The 26,201-nt window shown below is 51.2% G+C and overlaps 1 protein-coding gene across 1 annotated transcript; it reads left to right on the top strand.

The window, feature by feature from the left end:
• The first annotated feature begins 6,316 nt into the window (after nucleotides 1-6,316).
• P2ry2 (purinergic receptor P2Y2) lies at nucleotides 6,317-22,263 on the top strand. Its single transcript, XM_021210704.2, has 3 exons — nucleotides 6,317-6,635; nucleotides 14,967-15,161; nucleotides 19,755-22,263. The coding sequence occupies exon 3, from the start codon at nucleotides 19,759-19,761 to the stop codon at nucleotides 20,878-20,880; it is 1,122 nt and encodes a 373-aa protein (XP_021066363.1). The 5' UTR covers nucleotides 6,317-6,635; nucleotides 14,967-15,161; nucleotides 19,755-19,758; the 3' UTR covers nucleotides 20,881-22,263.
• The last annotated feature ends 3,938 nt before the right edge of the window (nucleotides 22,264-26,201 follow it).

Here is a 26,201-nt window from a genome sequence, read left to right as displayed (position 1 = left end):
AAGCATGGACTGTGCCAAACACCCAGTGGTCCATCCTAAATCCCAAATACCAGAGACTGGATCTTCAGCCTTGCTAAGGGAACCTCGTCTGAATCTGTTGTGTTTTGTACACGGCCTCATTCTCTGTACAAGTCTGTGGTTATAAAATTAGTAAAATAGCTTACATTTGTATCTATTTTCTAGTCGATACTTCTGTACCTCATATTTTTCTCCCTTAGGTCATTCCTTTAAAAACAAATCTGTTGGAGATGTTTAAAAAATGTATTTTTCTTATTTATGTGTATGAATGTATTGCTTGCATGAAGGTCTGTGTACCATGTACATGCATGATGCTCTTGGAGACCAGAAGAGAGTGCTGGACCGCCCTGGATGTGCCATTACAGGGGGTTGTAAGCCAAGCCAACTGATGTAGGTGCTGACAACCAAACTTTGGTTCTCTGGAAGAACAGGCAGATGCTGAACCGACTCTCCAGCCCCAGTTTTATTCATTTTAAGAAAGGAGTTTTTCTCTGTAGTCAGACTAGCCTCAAATTTGCATCTTCCTACTTCCTGAGTGATGGGATTACAGGTATGTGCCACCACACCCAGATCCCTGGGAGTAATCTGCTTGTTGATAATGGCCTCTGCTGCTCTGGACCCCTTGTCACTGGAACTGGGGAAGTACCTGAGGCAGAGCTGGGAGCTGGCCTCACTGCTTCTGATACACTTGCAGTCCCCTATCCAGCAAGACTCAGCTCTGATGGCCACCTCCCCGCTGAGCTTTGTGGATGCAAATGACTAAACCCACAAGTCAGCCACTGAGGGTGAGCACTTGGAGAGAGTGGGTAAATCCTGCATTTGTGGAGGAGTGGATTGATGTGTTAGTGGATGAGATTAAGCCCAGCTGTGGGGGTGGAGGATTTCAGCCCACAGTCAAGGGGTGGGACGCCTCAGAAGGACAGGAAAAGCACAAAGGCTGTGTGTGTAAAAGGACTGAGGTGTGGGCAATAGTGGGATGTCCCATGTGACAATGATGCCAGAGGCTTTTGAGGACTGGAGCAGGTGACACCTGCTCACTCAAGGAAAGTCATGAAAGGCTTTGAATGGAACACTAAAGGACTATGTTTTGTATGCCTCCGGTTGATGGGGAGTACAGAAGCCAAATTTGGAGACTGGCACTGCCCTTAATGAAATAGGAGACCATGCAATGAGTAGCATGGGGCACGCTGCCAGAATGGGGCTCGGGCAGTCTGCCCTAGTGGAAGACTGTGGGTCTGGAGGCCTGGAACAGGGTGTTAGAGCCAGGCCCAGATCTAATTCTCCCTACTGACCACTTTTCTGGCTCCTGCATGCCGTGCCCATCTCCCATCCCAGCTAGGGAGGGATTAGGAGGTAGCTGCTGGCAGCTCCCCCCCCCCCCCCCGTTACCTTGTATAGCTTCACTATGCTCCATCTATGCTTTCGACCCAGCCCCACAGGAACTCTACGGTCAGGTCTTTGTGTCCACACAATGGTTGTCTTTGTCTTGAGCAGCCTCCTCCATCTCTGCTCCTCTCTCTCCATCAATCCCTCAGCCTCCCTCCCCTCCGCCTCTCATCTTGGCTTCCCTCTCTGAGACTCTGTACAACTCTGATAGTGTTGTACTGCGACTCCCTAACTTACTTCTCTGACACAGGCTGAGTGCTTGAAAAGGAGAATGAAACTATTAGGACTGGAGAGATGGCTCAGTGGCTATGCATGCTTGATGCTCTTCCAAAGGATCTGAGTTCGGTTCCCAGAATCTATAACAGGTGCTCACAGCCACCTGTAACACCAGCTCTAGGGCATCTGATAGCTTTTCCTGGCCTCTGAAGGCACTGCACTCAAATACACACACACACACACACACACACACACACACACACACACATCTAAAAATAAAATCTTTTTTTAATAAAAGGAATCAAGAAGCTTGATATTTAGAGACTTGATACCCTTTCAAAGGACCCAGGTTTGATTTCCAAAACCCACACAGCAGCTTACAACCATCTAACTCAAGCTCCAGGAGCTCTGATGTTGTCTTCTGACTTCCACAGGCACCAGGCACACATGTGGTACACAGACATATATGCAGCCAAAATAATCAAACATATAATACAAAATAAAAATTTAAAAAGAATCAAAGTCTTGTCAAGAATACATCTATCAAAAATGTCTGCTGTCCATAGGTTGGGTTGTATGTGCGTTTAGGGACAGAGAGCTAGCTCAGCAGATACAGTGTTCGTTTGCAGGTGAGGGTCTGAGCTTGATCCCCTGATCCACTGCTGAGCCCGGTCACACATGCTTGTAACCTCAGTGTTTGTGAGGCAGAGACAGGATCTGTCAGGCTCATTGGTTGGACAGTACAGCTTAATGGTGAGCTCCAGGTCAGCGGGAGGCCCTGTCTCAAGAGATGGGTGGAATCCCTGAGGACAACACCTGAGGTGGTCTCAGGCCTTCATGTGCATGCATATACATTAAAGAAGTGATGTCCATGATGACCCTTAGTCAATCCTCATGCTATTGACTGAGCCTCCTACTCATGTCTCCTCCCACTTCCCTATCTTGTCTGACTAGATGTCTACCATTAGCCCATTTGACAGATGAGGAAAGAAAAGCCTGCGAGCAGGGCTGGCTTCCCAGTTGCAAGACAAGCACCATTAGTGCTTGTCTATTTTGTGACAAAGCCTCTCTATTATGTAGCTCTGACTGTCCTGCAACTAACTATGTAGCCGAGGTTGGCCTTGAACTCACAAAGATCCACCTGTCTCTGCCTCCTGAGTGTTGTCATTAAAGGTGTGTGCTACCACATCCGGCCTAGTACTTGATTTAATACTTCTGCCAACATCTTAAAATTCTTTTTAAAAATTTTAAACAAAGTATCCACATTTTCATTTTGTGTCTTGCAAATTTGATAGCTGATCTTGCTTTGGGGAAGGGATGTTTGCCAAGGCAGAAAATCAGGCTTGCTGCTCTCAGGGATACCTCCCAGGAGTGCCTGCCTCCCAACGTGCCAACAGCTGAGCTTCCAGGATTCATTTGCCTTTCAAGCCCTGGCCCTGGTCAGGGAAACTTGAGGAGCACCACCTCAGTTCTGAAGGAGGGAGGGAGGGAGAGAGAACCATGCACAGCAGTCTTGGGAGCTCAGAAGACCAGGCAAGGTAGGCAGCCCAGCTCTGCAAAGTGGAAGCCAGTGTAGACCCCAACACCATGGTCCAGCCATGATCCAAGAACTCTCTTCAGAGAGCAGAGTCCAGTTCCAGAGTTAGTGGACCCACGACATACTCACCATACAAGCCTCCACTCCCCTAAATGTGCCATGGGAATGGTAGCGCCTAACTCCCAGGGTCCCGGTGAAGATCGAGAAGGTTTAACACAGTAACTAGCACACAGAAGGGGAGCTATAAAGAGTCCTTCTGAAGGATGCGCATGTGACAGTGTCAGTGCCAGTGCCAGTGGCTGGACAGTCAACTGTGGGTAGGACAGACTGGGTCCCACCTTCAAAGAGATCCCCAGCAGAGGGAGAGACAGTCACAGCACAGTGGGAGGCATGGCATCTGGAAAGCTCAGTGGTGGCGCACGCCTTTAATCCCAGCACTAGGGAGGCAGAGGCAGGTGGATTTCTGAGTTCGAGGCCAGCCTGGTCTACAAAGTGAGTTCCAGGACAGCCAGGGCTATACAGAGAAACCCTGTCTCAAAAAACCAAAAAAAAAAAAAAAAAGAAGCTCAGTGGTTGGGAGTCAAGAGAAGCAGGCCAAACAGAAACACAGGGGCAGAGGGAGTGGCCAGCACCCAGCAGGAGGTGAGTGAAGGTCCAGGGTTTCAGCCTCCCTAGCTAAATGGAGGCAGAGAGGGAAAGACCTGGAGCGGAGGCTGGGAAGCTGGGCTGCCTCGAGGGCAGAGAAAGCCCCCAAGAGAGTGTGAAGAGTGTGAAGCAGACCTTGTCAGTGAGGGAAGACAGAGGCAACATTCTGGCAATAACAGAGGGTCGGAGGGCTGAGTTAGAGGCTCAGCCAGGCAGGAACTCCCCTGCCTGCCCACCCGCCAGCCCTGCATCTTAGATTCTCAGAGCAGGAAGTTTTCTCATGGGATGGGGATGCCTGCCAGCAGGCAAATGCTTGCTCAGGGATGGAGAGACAGGAAACCTTCTAATGTGAAGTGGGCCGGGGGAGCCAGGGCTGGCACTTTGACAGTCCCCCCCCCCCGAACTTCTGTTGCTAATGCAGTTGTCCCCGTGGCTTCATTATACTTCACAGGGACCATTACAGTGCCTGGGCCTTACCATTAGCCTGCTTTGGCTGTGAGATTCAGGGAGAAGCCCTCAGTGCTGGTCTACCCTTCATAGGGTACTACTCACTGTGACTCACAGAACTCCCATTTCCTGGCTGGATCAATAGAGGTTCTAAACTCTTTCAGTCGTAAACTCTCAAGTCCAGAGTAAGTGAAAATATGAACGCAAAGGTGCTCAAACTGGAATGAGATGGGGTGTGGGGGTGGCAGTGTGGGGGAAGATGGGGGGAGGGAAGTCTGCTGGATTTGGTGATCTACAAAATCTGAGTGTGGGAAACCTAGCCTCCCAGGCTCTTCTGAGAGGGGATGCTCACTCGGCAGACCCAGAAAGCTCAGGGTGACAGGCAAGACCCCAAAGAAGGACATTTAGTCAGAACAGCAAGAAAGGAGTAGGTAACACCCTGTGTAGAAAAGAAGATGGAGAGCCAGGTGTGGTGGCACATGCCTAGAATATCAGCTCTCAAGAGGCTGAGTCAGGAGGACAGCTGTATGAGGCCCGCCTGAATTACACGGTGAGTTCAAGGCCAGCATGGCCTACATAGGGAGATCCTAGCTACAAACAAACAAACTTAGAAAGTAGGCACAGAAAAAGTGAAGGAAGACTTGACTCTGAGTGCTCAAGCCTTACTAGGTCCCCTGACATGATGTCGCATACTTTGGGAATGTCGTTTCTTTGGCTATAAAGTAAAGGAATCGGACCACAGCAAGCGTAAAGTCCAAGGCTGCCCGCTGTCCAGCCTGCGGGGTCTTCTAGAGGCTAGGATCCATCCTGGGTCCTCAGGGAAGCAGCAACTGCTCAGAAGCGAGATCAAGAAAAGGAAATCCGCTGGGATTTCAATAACCAGAGACTTTCCTCACACTAGGACCCTATTGCCACAAGTGTGGCTGTGGAGAGATCTAGGTTTCTAGAAGCTGCCCGCACCAGCTCCCATAGCCAGCAGAGGTTAGACAAGGAGCCTTTGTGTCTGCTCGAAGGCCCCAGGAGGCTGCAGAGAGGCTCAGCCACCCAGCTCTGTGTACTCACCCCTCTCACTCTGGACAGGGCTGCAGATAGTAGCCTTTCTGGGCCCCTCCAGGGGCTGGGAGTCGGACTTCAGTCAGCTGATACATGTCTAACAAGGTCTACAGCCCTAGGGCAGAGAGCAAGCTTCTCTCTCCATAGGATAGGGCTTGTTCTGATCTTGTCCGTTTATTTGGCCACCCCAAGACTCCCTGGATGGACACGAGAAGTAGGATCATGGAAAGACTGGCTTCATTTCACAGATAATGGATCCCTGAATGTGTCTTTCAGTGCTAAAGGTGGCCTAGAAGTTATACTCCAGATTCCTGAGTCAGAAAGGGGCCGGGGCAGACACTCACTCATTCATCCACCCCTTTCACAGGATAGCAGTGAGATGGCTGATGTGGTCCTTGCCTTTTTGAGCTCAGACTAGGACAGAAATGGAGTTTGTGACTACAGAAAGTCTTCAGAGCAGGCCAGAGAAAAGAATTGAGGCAGTTCAAGATGAGAGATCAAACTAAACCAGGACTTCAGGGACCCGTCAGAGACCTGAAGGAAGAGCAAAAGCAGACGGAGGTGGTGAACCCGGCAAAGATTCCTGCTGGTACCAACAGTCTGAAAGCACATCTAATCCGTCCATCCGTAAGTGAGACGGGATGGGGCAGCAGCGGGGGGGAGGGGGAGGCTGAGGGTCAGTATAAAGGTCCATCAGTGGGCAGTGACAGGAGCCAGGCCAGCACCAAGCAAACCTTGTAAAACTTGGGCGTCGTTGAAAATCGGTGAGCTAAGCAGGTGACCTCTGCTCAGCCAGGACGGTCGCCTTCCGCCTCTTCCTACTCAACAGCCGTGGCGGACACGCTGACCGGCGGCGACACTGACCGACCGCGTCCCCAAGCGGGTGGCAGACTGGAAGCATCTGTTTAGAAGGGTTGGGGGCGGCTCCGGCGTCTGCTCAGAGTCTGCCCCGCCCTCCTGCTCGCAGCCAGGCTATGGGGTGCGGAGCCGAGAAGAGTAGGGCGGGGACCGCGGCGCTTCCAGGCACGTGGGACCCTGCGCCGCTCGGCATGGGACTCAGGCTTCAGGAACAGCAGCGGCGGCCCTTGGAGGGGACCAGCGCGGCGGAGAGGTGAGAGGTGCCGCCTAGAGGGGAACAGACACCAAGAGCGGTCACCAAGTGCGGCCTGGGGACGGGCGCGCCGGTCGAGTCAGCGCCAAACAGGGAGAGCCCATTACGTGACTCTGTCCCGAGGGCTCGGGCTCCCAGCCCTTGTACTGCGCAAAACTGGGCGGTGAGAGCCGGCTGCCGGTGCGCTGTTGAACTTTGTTTCCTCTAGAGCGTGATCTCTCGGTGAGTGACACCTTGGTGTGTTTAACAGCGTACTGGGGGAATCTGTGTGTTAGTGGGCGAATGCGCACACCCTTAGGGTGTGAGTGATTGAACTTAGTCTGTGTGTACCCCTGAGGCATAATTCTGTGGGCTAAGAGACCTGGGAATCTTAGAGTCTTCTTGTGCTTGCACTCTTAACTCTCTCTCTCCAGAGTCACTCTGGGTAGCCCACTCGGTGTCAGTGGTCAGTGAGGTACAGGAGGCAGTGGCAGCAGCGGCAGGGTTGGGGTTGTGGGGTGGGGAGTGGGGGGTGGGAATGTGGGTGTGGGTGGCGAGTGCAATTTCATATAAGGACAGTTAAGACTTTAATCTATCTGGAAACTTGTAATCGGGCAGGTGGTGCTGTAGGAAGGGTCAGGCAGAAGAAAGACAGTGTCTACCTCACTAGGGTTACAGTGTGTGTGTGTGTATGTGTGTATGTGTGTGTGTGTGTGTGGTGTGTGTTACTGATCTCCAGGAGCTAGACCCAAGTGTAGATCCTTCTGGGAACTAGCCTTTCCAGTTTGGAGATTTATAGGGCTAGGTGACTGCTGTGCTCAGAATGGCATCCCCAGAGTCCCTGGGTCAGCAGCCTTGTTTTAGATCAAGTTTGGAATTGTGGCTTTTGAAGATCAGGCTGGGGCGGCAGGGAAGTGTTATCTGTAGGTGGGAGTGGGAGGAAGGAAAGTCTCTGAGCAGTCAGGCTCTACACGGCTGCCAGTGTAGGTCCTGCATGAGGGCTGGGGACGAGTCGGGCCCCTCTCCTCCTCCATGCTTTGGATACTCCAGAGTTTTGAGGACATGGGCTGGTTGGCATGCTGGGTAATCCTCAGAAATGGTTGCCCAGATGCAGAGTGAGATTGTGGCCTTTCTGGGATCCCTTTTGCCCACCTACCCCAGGCACTAGATGAGTGTGTGAGGATGTCACCAAGGCATTTTAGGTGACACCAGGAGTTCTTTAATTTCCTGGCTGTAGTCTTTCTTTTTAATTACAAGTGCTTATGCTACTATTGGAATGTTGTTGAAGTGTTACCTGTTACAATTTATACAAATCCCTCATCTTATCCTCCTAAAGGCCCCATGAGAAGGGAACTATTACTATTATTTTGTAGATCAGAAAATAGAGGCTTGGAGAATGTCTTGTCTAAGGTCGCAAAAGCCACATAAAACCTGGGACTCCGCTTACCTACCCCAGCTGAGGCCTCCCTGCCCAGGGCCAAAGTTTCAAGATGAGGTGATGCCGCTTATTTCTAGGCTGAGGGGAGTTTGATTACTACAGTGTCTCACTCTATGTCCTGGATGCCAGTCTATGGACCAGGCTGACACCCCCCCCCCAACTCATGGAGACCTGCCCATAGCCTAACTCTGGAACTCTAGGATTAAAGGCAAGCACCACCATGCCTGGCTGCTCCCGGGAGCCTTTCTTTGGGTCTTCCTTGTGGCCTAATTGCCCAGCTGTTTACGGGATGACCACCATTATCCCCAGGCCTGCTCACAGGACCAGGAAGATCTTGCTGACCTGCTGAGTAAGAAGTGTCCTCTGATGCATCTCTTCTCTCTCCTAACTGCCTTCCCTGAGCCTGTCTGTGCACCCTTTAACCCATAGTTTCCTCCTGAGATGCCTTTGGGTCCCTAAGCCATCAGAAGAGCCTGTTGGGAAGAACGTGGCTGCAAGACTTCTCTAGAGACGCTGGTTAGTTATATTATGAAGCCAGGCCATCCCTTTCTCACTTTGTCCTTATTATCTAGCACAGATGGAGCACATAGCAGGTGCCAGGGAGTAGTCGGAAAATAAGCAACCAGGTGCTGTGGGTATTCAGAAGAGAAAGGCCTTGATCCATGAAGAGCCACTGTAGTGGGTTCCCCTGCCCCAAGATAGGGTCTTATGTAGCCTAGGCTGGCCTTGAACTCAGTGTGTAGAATGACCTTAAACTTCTAATCTTTCTGCTTCCACCTCTTAAATGCTGAGGGTAGGCATGCACCCATTATATTTGGTGCTGGCAATCAAACCAAGGGCTTCCTGCATTCTAGGTAAATATTCTGCCAACTGAGCAACATCCTAGTCCTTCAGTCTCAAGAGAGAGTAGCTCTCTATTGCCCTGACCCTAAGGCATACGTCAATCTTGATATAGAATGAGTAGCAGGATTCTCTGATGCAGAGAGTGACATCTGGACCCTGTTGGGCCCAGCTGGATCCTCCATTTTGGTGTCCTATCCCTGCCACTGAAGAAGAAAGGCCTGGGCACTAGGTCTCCCTCTGGCTTGTCCTGAAGAGTGCCCAGCCTCCAGTGCCATCTGTAAGAGAGACTTTGGCCAAGCCTGAACTTGGGTTGGAAAGGAGTCCCGGAGCAAGATGCTAGTTCTGCCTGCATCATTATGAGTACAGTGGTCCCCTACCCTCAAACTCTGGTACGAACCACCCTCCACGTGGTACTGTCTTTGTAAGCTCTGAGAATGACTTCCCTTTTCATCTGAAGAATACGCTCTCAGCTTGGCATTTGAGCCCTTTCAAATGAATTCCTTGGCCCCCACACATTCCATGCCACCTAACCCTCCAAGTCAGCCACTCATGACCTACTGGCACTTCCTCAACAGCCTGTCCCCTCGCCCACTGAGTCTGGCTTGGACTTCCTCCCTTCTCTTCTCTGTCTTCTTCACAACCCCAAGTTATCTATCAAGGTCCAACTCCTTGGGGAAAGCATCCACTGACCACCTCCCCAAGATACAAGTTGTCCTGACTGTGGCCCCTGAGTTCCTAGTCCCGTGGTTCCTTTTGGAGATGGTTGGATCTCCCAAAATGACCTATCCATTCCTGGGTCTTTTCCCAAAGCTTGACTGGGCACTCCTCTGGACCTGGAAGAGTTCACCCTCTGAAGCCATGCCTATGCCTGTAGAGGCATTGGCAGGTGTTTGCTAGAGCTTTGTGGCTCTTACGACTATGGGTTACGGTTGTGTTACTCTGAGCACAAACTCCTGGGGTTCTGAGAATTTCAGGCGAAGGCTTTCTGGAGCCACTAGAAACAGAACTCTGGATACAGCACCAGCTTCGGCAGGCAAACTGAAGGAACAGCATGGGATTCAGGCACTCTGGGATTAGACTCTGAGAGCTGCTGTCCTGGGGACATTCCAAAAGTGCTCCAAGAAGACAGTTTCTGTCCCATAGCCTCCTGTGCATCCTGTGATGTATGCCCAGATTCTCCCATCTCATAAACTGGATGCTTCCTGCTCTTTCCCTAAACATTATCACAGTTTAGACCACGACCTCCGTCTCTGCTGGAGACCCAGGGCAGACACCGTAATGAACAGTGTTGTAGGATCCTAGAATTCAGTGTTTTTCTGTCATGATGGGAAGATGCTGCCTGCAAGTCAAGTATACATCTTGCTTCCCATAAGCCCAACCCCAATCCCTCCCATGTCTTATTCATTCTTAGTGAACTGCCCTGTGGATCTGTGACTCTTCCAGTTTGACCAGTGGGTACTTACACTCAGAGACAGAATCTGACTAGACCCAGACTGCACAGCATAACAGGCTCCAAGTTGGAGCCTGAGCCCAGGGCTCTTGCCTCTTGGGTCTCACTGGAGGCATGCAGGTGTGATTGGCTGAGGTGGCATTCGGGACTTTGTGGTTCTGAGTCACTCAGCCCATCTCTGAAGTCCTGTGCTGCACTCAGCTGAGCTGGGCCACTAAGGATCAATGGCTTGGAGTCCTGCCCTGGTTAGGTAGACCCTTTCTCCTTAGGAGGCTCAGCTTTGAGCACTCGGTGCTCCCTCAGCCTCAGTGAGGGGCTCCCACAGCTGAGATTGTGGGAGGTTTAGGGAAAGTGTTGTAGAGCACAGGGACCTCCTAGAAGGGAGGCCCCATACCACACACACATACAGACACTCACGCTTACACACATTCACACTCACACAGACACATACATACACACTCACACTTACATACACACATACTCACACACACATTCACACACAGAGATACATACACACTCACACACACTCACACATTCACACACAGAGACACATATACACACATATACACATTCATACACACATATACACACTCACACTTACACACATTCACACGCACATATACTCTCACATTCACACACATATACATACACTCACACACATACATATACATTCACACAAACACACACTCACACACATACATACACATTCACACAAACACACACTCACACATACATACACACTCACACTTATACTTACAAACACCTACACATATATAAACATTCACATATATTTGCACACACATTCACACACACATACTCACACACATGCACACATGTAAACAGTCATATACATTCACACATACACACATACATACATATAAACATTCACACACATACACTTGCACACATACATGCACATTAACACAGACACATTCACACACATACACACTCACACATACATATGCACATACACATAGACACACTCACACTTACACTTATACATTCACACATATAAACATTCACACACATTCACACAGACAGACAGATAGACAGACAGACAGATACACACACACACACACACACACCATCTGATAACATCAGAGGTCACCCCTGAATTGTGTCCCCAGACTAGCCCCTGTGCTCAGTGCTCATGATGTAATTAATATACCAGGCACAGCTGAGGGGAACTGCTGTCCTCTAGCCCCTTGGAGGACATTTGGGAGGGGACAGACAGTGACTTAATCCTCTGTTACCCCATCTTTCGCTCAGCCACAGGGGTGCTTAGTGGTTCCGGCCATCTTGCCCAGATTTGTGCTCTCTCCTCTCTCCACCCACCTGATGCCTACTCATCTTTCTAACCACAAGTCAGGTGATCTTTTCTCCAGGAAGCGTCTCCGACCACCAGGGCCTCCTTTCCCAGCCAGGCCTCCTGGGCTTCCTTCAAGCCTGGCACCCTGGTTGTCGTTGTCTGTTTCTGGGTGTGCCTCCCCGACCTTGACAGTGAACTTCTTGAGATTAGGGAAGAATGTAAGCCTTGAGTCACCAGGTAATCTGCACAGGGGCAATCTGGGGACAGAGGGGGATGTGGAGGGCTTTGGACACCACCCACCCCTACCCCCACCCCCGAGGACGGGACGGGGTGTGATCTTAGGTCAGCCTGGCTGTACCCTTGCCACTGTGGCCTCGCCTGCAATTCCCGCAGGAGTACTTGCTCCACACATCTTTTAGGGGTACCCCATCCCTCCTCTCTATGCCCTACACGCAACCTCCTCTCTTTATTCTGTCATGTGAGTGTGACTGCTTTTTATTGAACGATCTCAGCAGCTCACAAGCAAGTTCCGTTTCATTAGGAGGAGAGTGACGTGAGGGCTACGGGGTTGACAGCCCTGTCCAGCCAACAGCTGAGAAGAGCAGAACACATTCCTTGCCACCCTGTGCTCTCTCCTGCCTCCTGATGCTGTTTTAAGTCCAGGTCCTCAGTTCCCCCTCCCAAAAATCTCTTCTTGACAAAGGCAGGTGGGGAGCAGGGGTCTCTGGTGTGTGATAGAACATTCTCCCCTGCCATGCTGGACAGGGTCCACCAGCCTAGCAGGTGGCACATTCCAGAGTCACCCTAGCAAAGGAGCTGGAATGTTGTCTAACCACCCAGGAAATTCCACTGCCAGCCTAGGAGCAGCCGCTTCCTCCTCCTGACTTCAGACTCACTAGCCTGGGACTAGTAAGAAAGAAGCAGGGAGTCGGGGGCGGGAGGGGGGAAGGCCAGAGCAGAGGGGGTACTACCTGCTGGGCGTGGCTTTGCCTTTGACTCTCTGGGGAATCTTGACTGAGACCTCGAGGCTCCTACTTTGTGGTCTTAGTTTTTTAACCTGAAAAATGGGTATATCTTGGCGTCATCCCAGTTGGGAAGTCCTGAGGAGTCCATCCCTGGTTCTGCTGGTTGGGACCTCCCCTGCTGGAGATGGAGCAGAGAGCCAGAGCTTGGGAGGTTAGAGTCAAAGATGAATGGGCAGGGGCTCCCTGGGGATGGAACTTGGACCTTGCAGGGTAGGGGGTAGTGGCCAAGGGCACAGCATAACTCTGTTATTTGCTGCTTGTGTGGCCCTGGGAGGTTACTTTAGCCTGTTGGAACCTCCAGAATAAATATGAAGAGACTTATGAAGCCACCTAACATAGAAGTGGTTACAGAGAATGTTCAGCTCTTGAGAGGAGACGGATGGTAGAAGGTGAGGGAAGCTGTTACTGAACGAGATGGAACAACGTGACTGCTTCAGTTGTACTGAGACAGGAGGATAAGGGAGAAAGTGAAGATGGCGGATCTTCTAGTAGGGTGGCAGGAGCCAGTTCAGCTAGGACTCGAGGCAAAGCTGAGGACCTTGGACGTTACCTGACAGTACTAGGGAGCTATGGAGGGTTTGAGCTCATGGTGGTCATGTGATCAAAGGTGGGCATCAAGAAGACAATGTGACTGGAGAGTTAAGGTTGGAAAGGCGGGGCAGAGGGAGGTGAGGACTGCAGCAAGGAGAATGGGAGGGGTTCAGAGGGAAGAAAAGGTTGGCTCTAGGTCTACATTGGGCAAAGGGCATAGGGAAAGGTTAGCCCTACATCTGCATTGGGCAAAGGGCATAAAGGCACATCTAAGAGCTGCACTGGTTGAACTGGTAGGACTTGCTGAGTAGTAGGCATCTGATGGAGTGGAGAGTTGCCATGGCAACCTAGAAGGATGGTGGAGGCCCTTAGGCTGTTGTTCTGCCTTAGCTGGTTGGTTAGGCACCTCTTGAGGACAGACCTCAGGGAATATGCCTGGGTGGGGCAAGGTAAAAGGGGAGCTCCTTCATCTTGCCACCAAGACCTTGAGCAGACAGCCAAATAGCAGCCCACGGTCTGGACCATGTCAGCCTGAGATGCCAGGGCTGGGTGCATCAAGTCATCAGTGGTGGGAAGCCACTTCCCAGGCCCACCCTTGGTCCTCCTCCTGCAGCCACCTATCTCCTCCTGCTCTCCTATAAACACCTCTAGCTTAGGGGCTCCACTGCCCCACTGTTGAGTCAGTTAGCAGATGGGAAAAGATATTCATGGGGCTGAAAGCATAGCTCAGTGGTATAGCATTAGTCTGTCATGCTTCAGACCCTAGCACCAAAAAAAACCAAGTGTGTGTGTGTGTGTGTGTGTGTGTGTGTGTGTGTCTGTCTGTCTGTCTGTCTGTCTGTCTGTCTGTCTGAAAGCATAGCTCAGTGGTATAGTGTTAGCCTGTCATGTTCAGGCCCTAGCACCAAAAAATCCAAAGTGTGTGTGTGTGTGTGTGTGTCTGTCTGTCTGTCTGTCCATCTCAGTTACTAAAGCTTCCCTAGCATACTTGAAGCCTACGTTATCTACCCCAGCACCACATAAACAGAACGTGGTGGTACATGTCTATAATCCCAGCACTTGGGAGGTAAGGGTAGAAGAATCAGAAAGTCAAGTTCATCCTCAACTATACGGTGAGATCAGCCTGAGATGTATAGCTCTGTGTTAAAAGAAAAAGAAAATTATTCAGAAAACTTCTGGTAGGTGCTGGGACCCATCCACACAGAGGGCTTCTTCCGCTGGGCAGCTATCCTCTCTAGCAAATGCCAAATGCCCTGTGCCTGCTGTCTGTGAGGGGCTCCCAGCTCAGCTCCATTCTTGAGTTTCATCCTCTATTAAATGAGGATTCAGTACAGGTAGTTTCCAGAGGCTGTACCAGGCCCCATCTAGACCATGTCAATATGTCCACTGCATGTACACAGGAGTGTAAACGTGTGTGCTCTGGGTGTCTATGTGCATGTGTGCCTGTGTGTATTCAAGTGGTGTGTATGTGTGTGTTTATAACACCTGTTGAGGAATGTCTAGATGTGGAGTGAAGAGGCGGGAACTCCAGCTAGATACCTATCCTGGACAAAGGTTTATGTTAGCATTCATGTGCAGTATATGCTGGGCCAAGAGGGTATTGACCGTTTCCTGTTGTGGGGCTAAAGTGCAGAACCAGGACCAAAGGAAGGGACACTGGAGACTTGGCTCAGTGCTGCAAGATACCAGGGGAGATCTTCCACAATGCCTCCTTCCTGTGAAGGGGGGTGCAGAGAGGGAGGCTACGAACAGCCAGCCCTTCCTGGAACATATGAGTGAGCAAGGGATAGCAGGGTGTGTGGGTGTGCAGAGGGCACTGTGACCAGGCAAGCACACCTAGTCTCCTCTTGGCTTCTTTGGGGCCACAGTTAAAGAAGCGGAGGCAATCCGTAGGGGAAGAGAGAGGAGAGAGAGAAAACATGGCCTGGTTGACAGATTCTGAACCCACATTTGCTTCTTCATCTCTGGGTATCTGCAGGAGTCCTCCGGGGAGCTGCTTGCCTTGAAAAATGCTGGAGGCTGGGCGGGGGCCCAAGCCTGGGAACCTGTTCTTCCTGTTTCCTGCCTCAGTCCTGGTAGCTGGTCCAGGCCTGTGCATATGTGAGTAAAGAACTGGAGCAAGGTGCTGAGCATCCTCACCACCACCCCAAGAGCAGGAGCTGATCCGGTCCAGGTGTGTGAGGCGGGACACTGGCTGGGGGGTGGGCATTCTGTATGCATGTGCACTGACTTCTGCTTACATCAATGTGACTGGAGACAGGGACCCTGCTCTGCTCTTTTACCCCAGGCTCTGTTGAGTTCAAGCTCTGGAGCCACACAGCCCTTGGTGTCAAGCCTATTTTTTTTTCCAGTTCCTTCCCATATAACCAAAACAAATAGCTTGCGTAGATATTTATACCAGGGACTGAACGCTGCCTTGTGGGAGCTGCTTAAACCTAATCTGATCCCCACTGAACAGGGAGGGTAGCAGAGGGGACGGCAGGATATGAAGCTGATGAGACTGAGCCATAGATGGGCCAGGTGAAGTACGGGATTTCCTTAGCCTACTGACCAGTCCCTAGGATGCATTCATAGGCTGTTTCCCTGGCTCCAGAAGGGCAGGGCAAAGTCTTCTGGATCCTATCAGGGTTGACCAAGAGGTAGTGTAGGGATCCCTCTGGGGCAGGAGAAGGGCTTGGGTGGGCTGGGCCCCAGGACTCCTGTGCTCAGTTCCTCTGGGTTCCCATGGCTTCCAGTGCTTCATTTACCCATCCGTTCATTCATCCTTTCTTTCTCACAACAACTGCTTGCAGTGTGGGCTGCTAGCTGGGCCATAGGTACAGAGAAAAATCATCACATGGATTCAGCCCTCAAAGAAATATGTTGAGGAAGAAATAGAAGGACAGATTACCACCAGGCTGGAGAAAAGGCTTGAGAGGCTGGTGAACTGAGAAAGTTCCAGTGATTGAGAAAGAGCCTGGAGAAATGGCTGAGATGTGTCTGTAAAGGATCGTTCTGGGAAGGCTTTTGGGACAGTCCGTACAATGTTAACAAAGATAACGAGGCCTGGACGGGTTGGTTCACTTCTCCATTAAACTGGGAGTTCTTGGGACACAGCCAGCAAGACCGGGGTATAGCAGAGCCAGCCAGTGTGAGGGGGGCCAGTGACAGAGTCAGACGGAGCAGTCTCCATGGAGCTGAGCTCACTAATCTGTGCTAAGGGATAGGGCTGGGGGCTAGCAAGACGGCTTTACAGGCTGGTTCGTTGGCCAAGGGAAGGAGAGGGCAGGCGCTGTCAGTCTGGAACAGGGCCATCGTGATAGAGTTTCCAGCTGGCTTAGAGGGCAGAGGCCAGGATGTCTGAAAACAGGTGGAAAGGAAAGCTCCTTGGTTCTGGGGACAAGGAAGTTCCACCCTGTCCTTTAGTGTCAGAGATTCCATGGGCAAGGAACAGCAGGGAGCTAGTGACCTTGACTAGAGAACTGGGCAGGTGGGGAGCAGTGAAGGGCAGGAATGGAGCAGACATGATGGACACGTGGGTTAGAAGAAGCCGCCCTCTTTCTCCAGTGGGGCAGAGCTCCTCCTGAAGGGAGTTTGGCACTACCATTCTCCAAGGCGGGGATTTGACCCCAGAGATGAAGGAGGACTTCTTAGCTGGGACTCTCATGTTCAGCCCTTCAGTCCAGGGTGCCTGCCCTGCTGGCAGCTGTGAGCGATGTTATTGTCACTTTTGCTTTGCTTCCCTTCAGACAGAGAGAATGTAGATTTATTATGAAAAAGTAAGCAAAGAATTCCATACGGTGCTTCCAAAGGAGGAGCACTACAGTTTAAGAAACACTTTTGGTGTTAAATTTACGATTTCTTGGGGCTGCAGAGAGAACTCAGAAATTTTCTTGCGGAGGAGCCAGGTTTGATTCTCATTTGTTGATTCACAACCGTTTGTAACTCCAGCTCTAGGGAACCAACAGATGCCTTCTTCAGCCTGCATGACACAGCATATGTATATCCAGGCAAAAACTCATATGCAGACATTTTAAAATTCATATTTCCGAGCTGAAAATGGCTCAACGGTTAAGAGCAATTGCTGTTCTTGTAGAGGACCCAGGGCCCACGTGGTGGCTCACAGCCAACCCTAACTCCAGTTCCAGGGACCTAACCTGCCCTCAGAACTCTACAGGCATTAGGCACACACATGTACATAGGTGCACACATGCAGGCAAGACATTCACATGCATAGAATAAATCAAAGGTTTATTATTTATTTTGAATCTGTCTAATAAAATAAGATTTAGCTGCACAATCTTGCTCTCTGTAGCCATAACGAATTATTAGCTCAGGAAAACGAAGTTAAAGGGAGCTGAGGGGCTGGTGAGATGGCTCAGTGGGTAAGAGCACCTGATTGCTCTTCTGAAGGTCCAGAGTTCAAATCCCAGCAACCACATGGTGGCTCATAACCATCCGTAACAAGATCTGACGCCCTCTTCTGGAGTGTCTGAAGACAGCTACAGTGTATTTACATATAATAAATAAATCTTTAAAAAAAAAAAAAAAAGGGAGCTGATTATTCACTACCTGCCACATTGTATTAGGTCAAGTCTTGCCTTAGCCCCTTTGGATAAAACTTTCCTACTCCAGCCCAAGAAGACTTTGTCATTTTCTTATTCGTGCACATGCTTCATGTCTGTTGCTTACTTGTTGTGTGTGTATGTCTGTGGTGCACATGTGCCACAGTGCCCATGTAATGGTCGGAGGACCACTTGGGAGAGTCTATCCTTCTACCAATGTGGGGGTCCTTGGCCTCAGGTCATCAGTCTTGGCAGCAGGTGTCTTTACCGGCTGAGTCATTTCACCGGCCCCTCACTATTCTGAGACAGTGTTTCTAGGTAGCCAGGCTGGCTTCAAACTCCTTCTACTCCTGCCTCAGCCTCCTGAGTGCTAGGATGGCAGATGTGGGCCTTCTCACCCTGATCTGAAAGAGCTCTTAGTGGCCACAGGATGGAATGCAGAGAGGAGGAGAGATGGCCACTTGCCCTCTAGCCATTCATTGTCCACTGGCTGGCCAGGCCCTGTGATCAGAGGCAAAGAACAAGGCTCAAAGATGGTGGAAAGTCATCTGGCGCAAAAGGTAGCAGGGACGGCCTGGAATAGCTAAACTTACTCCTCCAAAGAAACCCTCTTCCTCCCTCCCTCATCCCACAGCAACCCCAGGCTCCCCTGTGCTCTCCAGGAAGGTCACTGCCCCATCTGATTGTCCCCTCACGGGTAGAGAACAGGATTGCTGTTTGTAGATGTAAAAGGGCCAGAATATAGCAGTAACACTTTAAAAAAAAAATGAGCCAGGCAGTGGTGGTGCACATCTTTAATGCCTGAACTTGGGAAGCAGAGGCAGGTGGATCTCTGTGAGTTCGAGGCCAGCCTCCTCTCCAGAGGGAGTTCCAGACAGGCAGGGCTACATGGAGAAACCCTGTCTCAGAAAACAAAACAAAACAAAAACAAAAGTTGAACAAAGGTTAGAGAGATGTATTGTTGGTTAGGAGCACTTGTGGTTCTTGCAGAGGACCGGGGTTCTGTTACCAGTACCCACAGAGAGTGTACTGGTTTCCATAGCTTCAGTTCTAGTGAGTCCCCTGAGCCCTACAGGCACCAGTCACACACTTGGTGCACAGTTATAGACACAAGCAAAACACTCATACACATAAAGTAAAAGTTAAAAATCTAAGAAAAAAGATGCACAGGAAACTGGGTGATAGAAGAGGGGACCCTTGCAAATGTTCCAGTCCGCAGAGACTAGAGGATGGATTTTGAAGCTGAGAGTTCATGAGGACTTGAGCATGCTGACCAGAGAAACTCAGTGGGCAATAGGCACTGGGGTGCAGCAGTGGGTCAGTCTTGAGGCCACTTACTATACTTTGAAATTGTACCCCTCTGGGACCCCCAGAAATCTGGGGGTCAGTTTTGGACTATCTGATTCAGGGGTTTAGGGCAAGGGGGCTCATCAGGTTCAAGAGTAAATATTTTAGACTTTGAAGGCCATGTGGTCTTGATCAGAACTGCTCAGTGCAACCAATGGGCATGGCTGTGTTCCAATACTGCTTCTCCTACAAAGACAGGATGGTGGGCTGGAGTCAGTCGCTCACCCTGTTGTGAAGTTGGAATTGCATGATGTTGGTTTCCATGGATCTCACAATTTTCTGGGGCTTTGGGAGATTCTGGGTGCAGGAGGGGGTGCAGGTCACATGACAATACAAGTCTTGATTTGGAGCTGGGCGGCGGTGGTGCATACCTTTGATTCCACCACTCAGGAGACAGAGACAGAGGCAGGTGGATCACTGTGAGTTTGAGGCCAGTCTGGTCTACAGAGTGAGTTCCAGGATATCTAGGGCTATACACAGAGAAACCCCGTCTTGGGGAAAAAAGAATGGATTTGGGTAAACAAGTTTTCTGTTGTTGTTGTTGATGATGATGATGGTCTTTGGGTTGTTTTTTTTTCTGTTTGTTCTTCAGATAGGGCCTTACTATGTAGCCCAGGCTGCCCAAGCAAGCCTTCAACACACAATTCTTTACCTCTGTTTCCTAAGTGTTAGGATTATAGGAGCGGGTCACTACATCTGGCTTAGGCGAATCTTTAGTATGTGTGTTGGTAGGGTATGAACCCAGGGCCTCTTGCATGCCAAGCAAACGATCTGTCACCCAGCTATACCACCGGCCTTAAGCAAATCTTAACAAGCCCCCTCCCCCTTTGAGCCCAGTCACACCGGCTTTCTTACCACACCTCCCTTTCCTGCAGGGAAATGGCAGCAGACCTGGAACCCTGGAATAGCACCATCAATGGCACCTGGGAGGGGGACGAACTGGGTTACAAGTGTCGCTTCAACGAGGACTTCAAGTACGTGCTGCTGCCTGTGTCCTATGGCGTGGTGTGCGTGCTCGGGTTGTGCCTGAACGTCGTGGCTCTCTACATCTTCCTGTGCCGCCTCAAGACCTGGAATGCCTCCACTACCTACATGTTTCACCTGGCAGTTTCAGACTCTCTCTACGCAGCGTCCCTGCCACTGCTGGTTTATTACTATGCCCGGGGTGACCACTGGCCATTTAGCACGGTGCTCTGCAAGCTGGTGCGTTTCCTCTTCTATACCAACCTCTACTGCAGCATCCTCTTCCTCACCTGCATCAGCGTGCACCGGTGCCTGGGGGTCCTGCGCCCTCTGCACTCCCTGCGCTGGGGCCGGGCCCGTTATGCCCGCCGGGTGGCTGCTGTTGTGTGGGTGCTGGTGCTGGCCTGCCAGGCACCCGTGCTCTACTTCGTCACCACCAGCGTGCGGGGGCCCCGGATCACCTGCCATGACACTTCGGCCCGAGAGCTCTTTAGCCATTTTGTGGCTTACAGCTCTGTCATGCTGGGTCTGCTTTTCGCTGTGCCCTTTTCTGTAATCCTGGTCTGTTACGTGCTCATGGCCCGGCGGCTGCTCAAACCGGCTTATGGGACCACAGGAGGTCTGCCTCGGGCCAAGCGCAAATCTGTGCGCACCATTGCCTTGGTACTGGCCGTCTTCGCCCTCTGCTTCCTGCCTTTCCACGTCACACGAACCCTCTACTACTCCTTCCGATCACTTGACCTCAGCTGCCACACCCTCAACGCCATCAACATGGCATATAAGATCACCCGGCCGCTGGCCAGCGCCAACAGTTGCCTTGACCCCATACTCTACTTCCTGGCAGGGCAGAGACTTGTCCGCTTTGCCCGAGATGCCAAGCCACCCACGGAGCCTACCCCCAGCCCACAGGCTCGTCGCAAGCTGGGCCTGCACGGGCCTAACAGAACTGTGAGGAAAGATTTGTCAGTCAGCAGTGACGACTCAAGACGGACAGAGTCCACACCAGCTGGAAGTGATACTAAGGACATTCGGCTATAGCACCTCAGTCAGGTGTCAGTTCATGTAGGGGAGCTGTAGGGGACCAAGGCTTGTTAAAGGGGCTGAGAGCCTCTGATGTGGATCAGCAGCTCTCACTTGGCAGAGGCTCGGGATACTCATCTTGTGGTCCCAAGAGTAGCAGGACCCCAAAGCCCCCAGTCATCTGTACGTGTGAGTTGGGAAACCGTATCTTAAGAAAGGCAATGTCACCCGACTCCCATGCAGACAGCTGCCATTCCTGCCGAGGTACCTTGGCTGAGGCTCAGCCTCCCAAATCCAAGGGAGAAGCAGGCCCAGAGAGGACACAGCAGGGTCCAGGCTAGCTACCTGGATTAGGAGTAGAATCACAAGGTGACTAGAGGGCTCTTGTTCCCATGGTGATGTAGGATGGACCTGGGCACGATGGACTCAGCTCAGAGGAGGACCCTCAGGCCAAGAGACAAACATCTGAGAGCTAATGTCAGGACCCTGGAGACTCCCCTGGGCTGGCAGCAGGTGGGAACCGTAACTTATATGAAAGGCTGTACCACCCATTGGGCTATGCTCTGGGGCATGGCCTGGGAAGCTGTTACCACCCACACAAAGGCCTGTTATCTCTGCCACCCGCCTTCCATCAGTTGTAGGAAGTCTCGGATGGGGGAGGGGTGAAATCCCTCCTCAGTCCCCCAGGTCAACCCTTCCTTTAAGCCACTTGTCTTCTGTATTGGACTATGCCAAGCATGGAGAAGAGTCAAATAGGGTTCTGGTTCTTGGGGTTCCCCAGTTCACAAAACCTCTCGTGTGCTGGCAAATGTCCAACCATGAACTGAACTGGGGTGGGGAGGGGCTTTTATTTAAAACACTGCCAATCCCTGTGGTGCAAGCAATCCCACTGTGGCCAATCCTATTTCAATTTCAAATTACCAATACAAAGGCGTACCCATTGCAAAATTCCTGAAAAATCAACAACTGGTTCTTTTTTCTGGGCTCATGGGGGTGGGTAGCGTGGCTGATTAGGCTCATCTAAGGTAACCAAAGGCAGCCTTCGAATTAGCCTTATAGCTGAAACTGGCCTTGAACTCCTTACCCTCTTGCCTCCATCGACAAAGCGCTGGGATTATAGGCAGATGCCACACCTGTCCAACAACTGGTTCTTAAAAGCAGATGCAGGGTTCCATGCTGACTAGCTGGGACTGTGTGAGCCCCGGTCAGGGAGGGGTCCCTGGAATGCATGACAGTGGACTGGGCCAGCTCTGGGGTTTAGGCAGGAGTGTGCAAAGGTGACAAGCCTCATGACCTCAAGGACAGGAGGTCCCTATGAGGACCCTCTCCCCATCCCACCCTGCCCACCTCCTCTATCTCCCCTCTCCCCTCTCAGCCATTAAAGCTGAGGCATCCCCAGTTGCTCTCTGTGCATTTTGTAGCTTTGATTTGGGGTCTTGCAATGTGGCTCAGAATACTTAGAATCCCTGGGCTCAAAGGATTCGTTACAACTCCCCCAAGTAGCTGGTTTATGAGCACAGTCTCTTTATACAGCTTACCTCCAGAGCACCCTTCAATGACAAGAAGCCATCATAGGGCAGGACCCAACTAATTATTCTGCAGTGTGTAATTCAGAGTCACCTGGCCAGAAGAGTATGGGATGCCCACCCCACACATTCAATGTTCATACTACAGTTAATGTACCTGGAGCCCCTCTGAGCTTTGGGAACTTCCACTTGTGGAATGTCCTGGGTCTTTCTTGCAGGCCCGAGCCTATCTCTTTCTAACCCCGCACAGACAGGGCTCAGTTTACGGGCAGACCAGACCCTTCCTACAGATAAACGCTGAGCTGAGCCCTGGAGGCAGAGATGCATATCATCAAATCATGTCTTAGAAGGTCTGTCACTGTTCACCTGTGGTAAGGGATAGGGCTATTTTCAATGTGGACCAGAGTGTCCCCCTAGTTTACACACACACACACACACACACACACACACACACACACACACACACAGCTGCTCTATAAACTGCAGAACTCAGCACCCACATGGATGGAGACTGCACTGTGGCTTGCTCCCAGGAACTTTCTTTAATCACTGCATGCAAATTTCTGAGGACACAGGGCCAGGGGACACTTCTCAACACCTAGTTCTGTGGCAGCCATGGGTAGTAATGCTTCCTAGGGAACCAGGGATAGGTCTACAGTCCCACCTCCAAAGCCAATCATACTGCCTGTTCCCGTGGTGACCAGCATCCAGGCCACTTGCCTGGCGGGTAAGATTCTTGACCCTTCTGCCTGGTGCTATTTTCAGCCCAAGTTAAGATCAAGATTTTCCACCAACCTTGGACCATTGTCCAGCAGTGACGTGAGGTGACCTGCCTATGCTCAAAATATCTCCTCTTACCCTTTGGGCCTCCCTGCCCACCCCTCACCCTCACACCATGTTCCAGGGCTACTGGGTCCTGAAGGCCACTGTGAAAGGGCACAGGAACCACACGGCCACTAGACAGGATCCCAAGGCTTGTCCAATCCAGCTTCAGACTCAAGGCCAGAGAGGGGAGAGGCCATGGCCAAGGTCAGCGTGGTTCCTGGGCATGAGCCAGGGACTTGGGCTGCTCCTGTTACGGTGCCACCCCTTCCATATAGGTCAGTGACTTCATGAGTGTCCTGTGCCCCCTGAACAGCCCAGCTCTTCCACCCCCAGATCTGGGAACTGTGATCATGGACTTAACACAGGGAAACCCAAATGAGGCAGGCTGGACAAACAGGCAAATGCTTACTGCTCTCTACAGCTGTTCTCAGTGAACACCAAGTAACCAGGAGTGACCCTCCTGTCCCCTAGGCCCTGTGTCCTATGAAATCTGCACACAGTGGCTTAAAGAAAACTTCCTGTGAGCAAGCCACGGTGTGGTCTTCATCCATGTGGGTGCCCGGATGGAGGGGAGGGACTGTAGAGGACACTGATAGCCTTGTCCTCCAAGGTCAGAAAAGATTCTAGACAACACGTCCATGCCTGGTGGCCCCAGTCTTGGTACACGTCAGCCACCATGCCAGTCCCATCTACACTCAACCTGGCAGATTTGGGCTTATGATTTTAGAACGGGTCATAGAGGCTGGAACTCCTGTACTGGCCTAGGTCTCCCACATGATTTAGTTAGCCGCCATACCCAGTCCACGATGTAGATACTGTTAGAGCTACTAAACAGAAGATAGCAGTTGGAAGAAGGCTTGGTCCAGATAGGCTGCAGGTAACACAGCCAAGGCTGTGTCAAGGAAAAGTTCCCATCTCCGAAGGTCCCCAGGGATTCTCTAGCGTCCCACGCTGCCACAGGTCAGGAGGCTGTATCTGTGTATTCTTTCACATGATTCAGTCCCAGAAAGTAGAGTGAGGAGAGGGGTCAGCACACGATTTGCTTTGAAGATCACACCTCCTCTTGCAACATAGTCCCTTGAGGACATGGCTCTATCTCATAGCACCTCACTTTTCTCATCTCAGTGAGATACAACCTCCCATGCCGACTCTTAGGAGGCTTACCTCAGACTGCACACGTGCACACACGCATGCACGCATGCACACACACACACGTCACTTAGTCCAGTGTCTGCCACCTAGAAAACTCTATGCATACACTGCTAAGGGACATAGAGAGTAGCCCTTGGACCTAGCTCTCCCAGAGCCTGGTCTGCAAGTGCCTGGGACCCTGAGATCAAAATCCCCACCCCCACAGACTGCAGAAGGAAGGTTGCAGGTCCATCCTAGAGAAAATATGGCCTCAGTTCTGCTCTGCCTGGCATTGGGTGGCTTCTAGGTGCACAGGCCTATGTGCGTGTCCAGACCCTTGCCTGAAAATGGCAACCTAAGGGGAATAGCGGATAGTGAGAGGGAGAAGAAGAGGAGCAGAAAGCTCCTACCCACCCTCAGAGCAGGCTTGCCTGTCATCCCCTGACTGCACGCGCCTGCCCTGGTTGTCTATAGCTGCGTCTCCCTTCCATCAAGTGCCCTGAAATCCAGAAGGAAAGCATTGACCTGGAGGTGGGCCGTAGAAGCTTTTGCTGTGTGACCAAAGCCGCTCCACTTGCCCTTTCTGGGCAAGTCTGGAGGTGCTGCTTCTGGGTTCTGGTTCTTCCATCAAAGCATCAAGTGTCCATACCATTAAGGCACACCAGCTCTTCTGTAAGGATTGCAAAGCCTACCAAGAGGTAACGGACTCTATTGCTACCACACAGTGCCACACCAATCACACAGTAAACTGCTTTTGTAGGTGAAGAGGGCAAGGTAGCCAGGCTGACTTGACTGCAGGCTGAGCTGTCCCGGGGGCAGAGAAAGAAGAATGGAGCCCAAGGGTGAAAACCCACCTCCCTCTGCCCACGTTGGCAGGACCTGGGCAAGCTGCTTCTGTTCTCTGGGCCTCAGTTTCCCCATGCTTGACAACTGGCTCTGTCTGGTTTGTCTTCGTTCAGAAGGAGCTTTTGGGGTTTGCCCTGGTTTCTGCACCGGCCCATCTGGGTGTCCTGTTTCAGCTCTGTCCCAGCCAGGAACAATGAGCCAGTCACTTGTTGGACCAAACCCTGTCCCCAGGGTCTCCGCCCACTATGTTGGACTATTGTCAGCAATGGAGTCAAAAAAGAACTTTCCACTCACAACACAATGATTCCCCCCAGACTATTGTCCAGTGGTGACGTGGGGGATCTGCCTGTCTCAAAATATCCCCTGTGCCCATCCTTGGGAGCTCCCGACCCTGCTCCTCTCCTCCCTACTGACATAATTTCCTGGGGCTGTTGGCTCCTCATGCCTAGCTACAAAATAGCACAAGCAGTTTTCCTTGTTTGGCTGTTTCAGAGGGCCACAGGCCCAGAGAGGGCTCTGCCCTGTCCAAGGTCACACAGCTGTCAAAGAAGAGTCTACACATGTCTAAAGCCACACAGAAGTCAGCGTGAAGCCTAGATATGAACCCACAGCTCTCTGGATGTTCCTTCTGTCTCAGCTGGCCTCTTTAGCTCTAGCTTGCTTTCAAAGGCCCCAGACCAGAGATTCCTACAAGACTAGGTGGTGAGGGAAAGAGAAGTAATGGGCTGAATCTCTGGTTCTCATCTTTGAGCAAAGAGCTCAGAGCAAAGGCCTGGATTTCCAGGCTCATTTTTATCAGTGTGGCTATTAGGGGCTAGATGTATGTGTCTTTCCATAATCCATATGCTGAGATCCTAATTGCCTGTCAGATGTGATGTGACATGCCAGTGCAAGTCCAACACTGGCTAGGTGAGGCAGGAGGATCAGGAGTTCAAGGCCATCCTTGGCAACTTCAAGAGCTTACGGAAGACCAGCTACATAAAACTGTTTCAAACAAACACTCAAGAGATT

The sequence above is a fragment of the Mus pahari genome, chromosome 1, assembly GCF_900095145.1.
Source record: "Mus pahari chromosome 1, PAHARI_EIJ_v1.1, whole genome shotgun sequence".
NCBI lineage: Eukaryota > Metazoa > Chordata > Mammalia > Rodentia > Muridae > Mus > Mus pahari.
This window is presented reverse-complemented; position numbering and strand designations above follow the sequence as displayed.

What these genes read in the sequence shown, in the direction of transcription:
- P2ry2 (XM_021210704.2), top strand. Translation starts at nt 19,759, where the DNA reads ATGGCAGCAGACCTGGAACCCTGGAATAGCACCATCAATGGCACCTGG.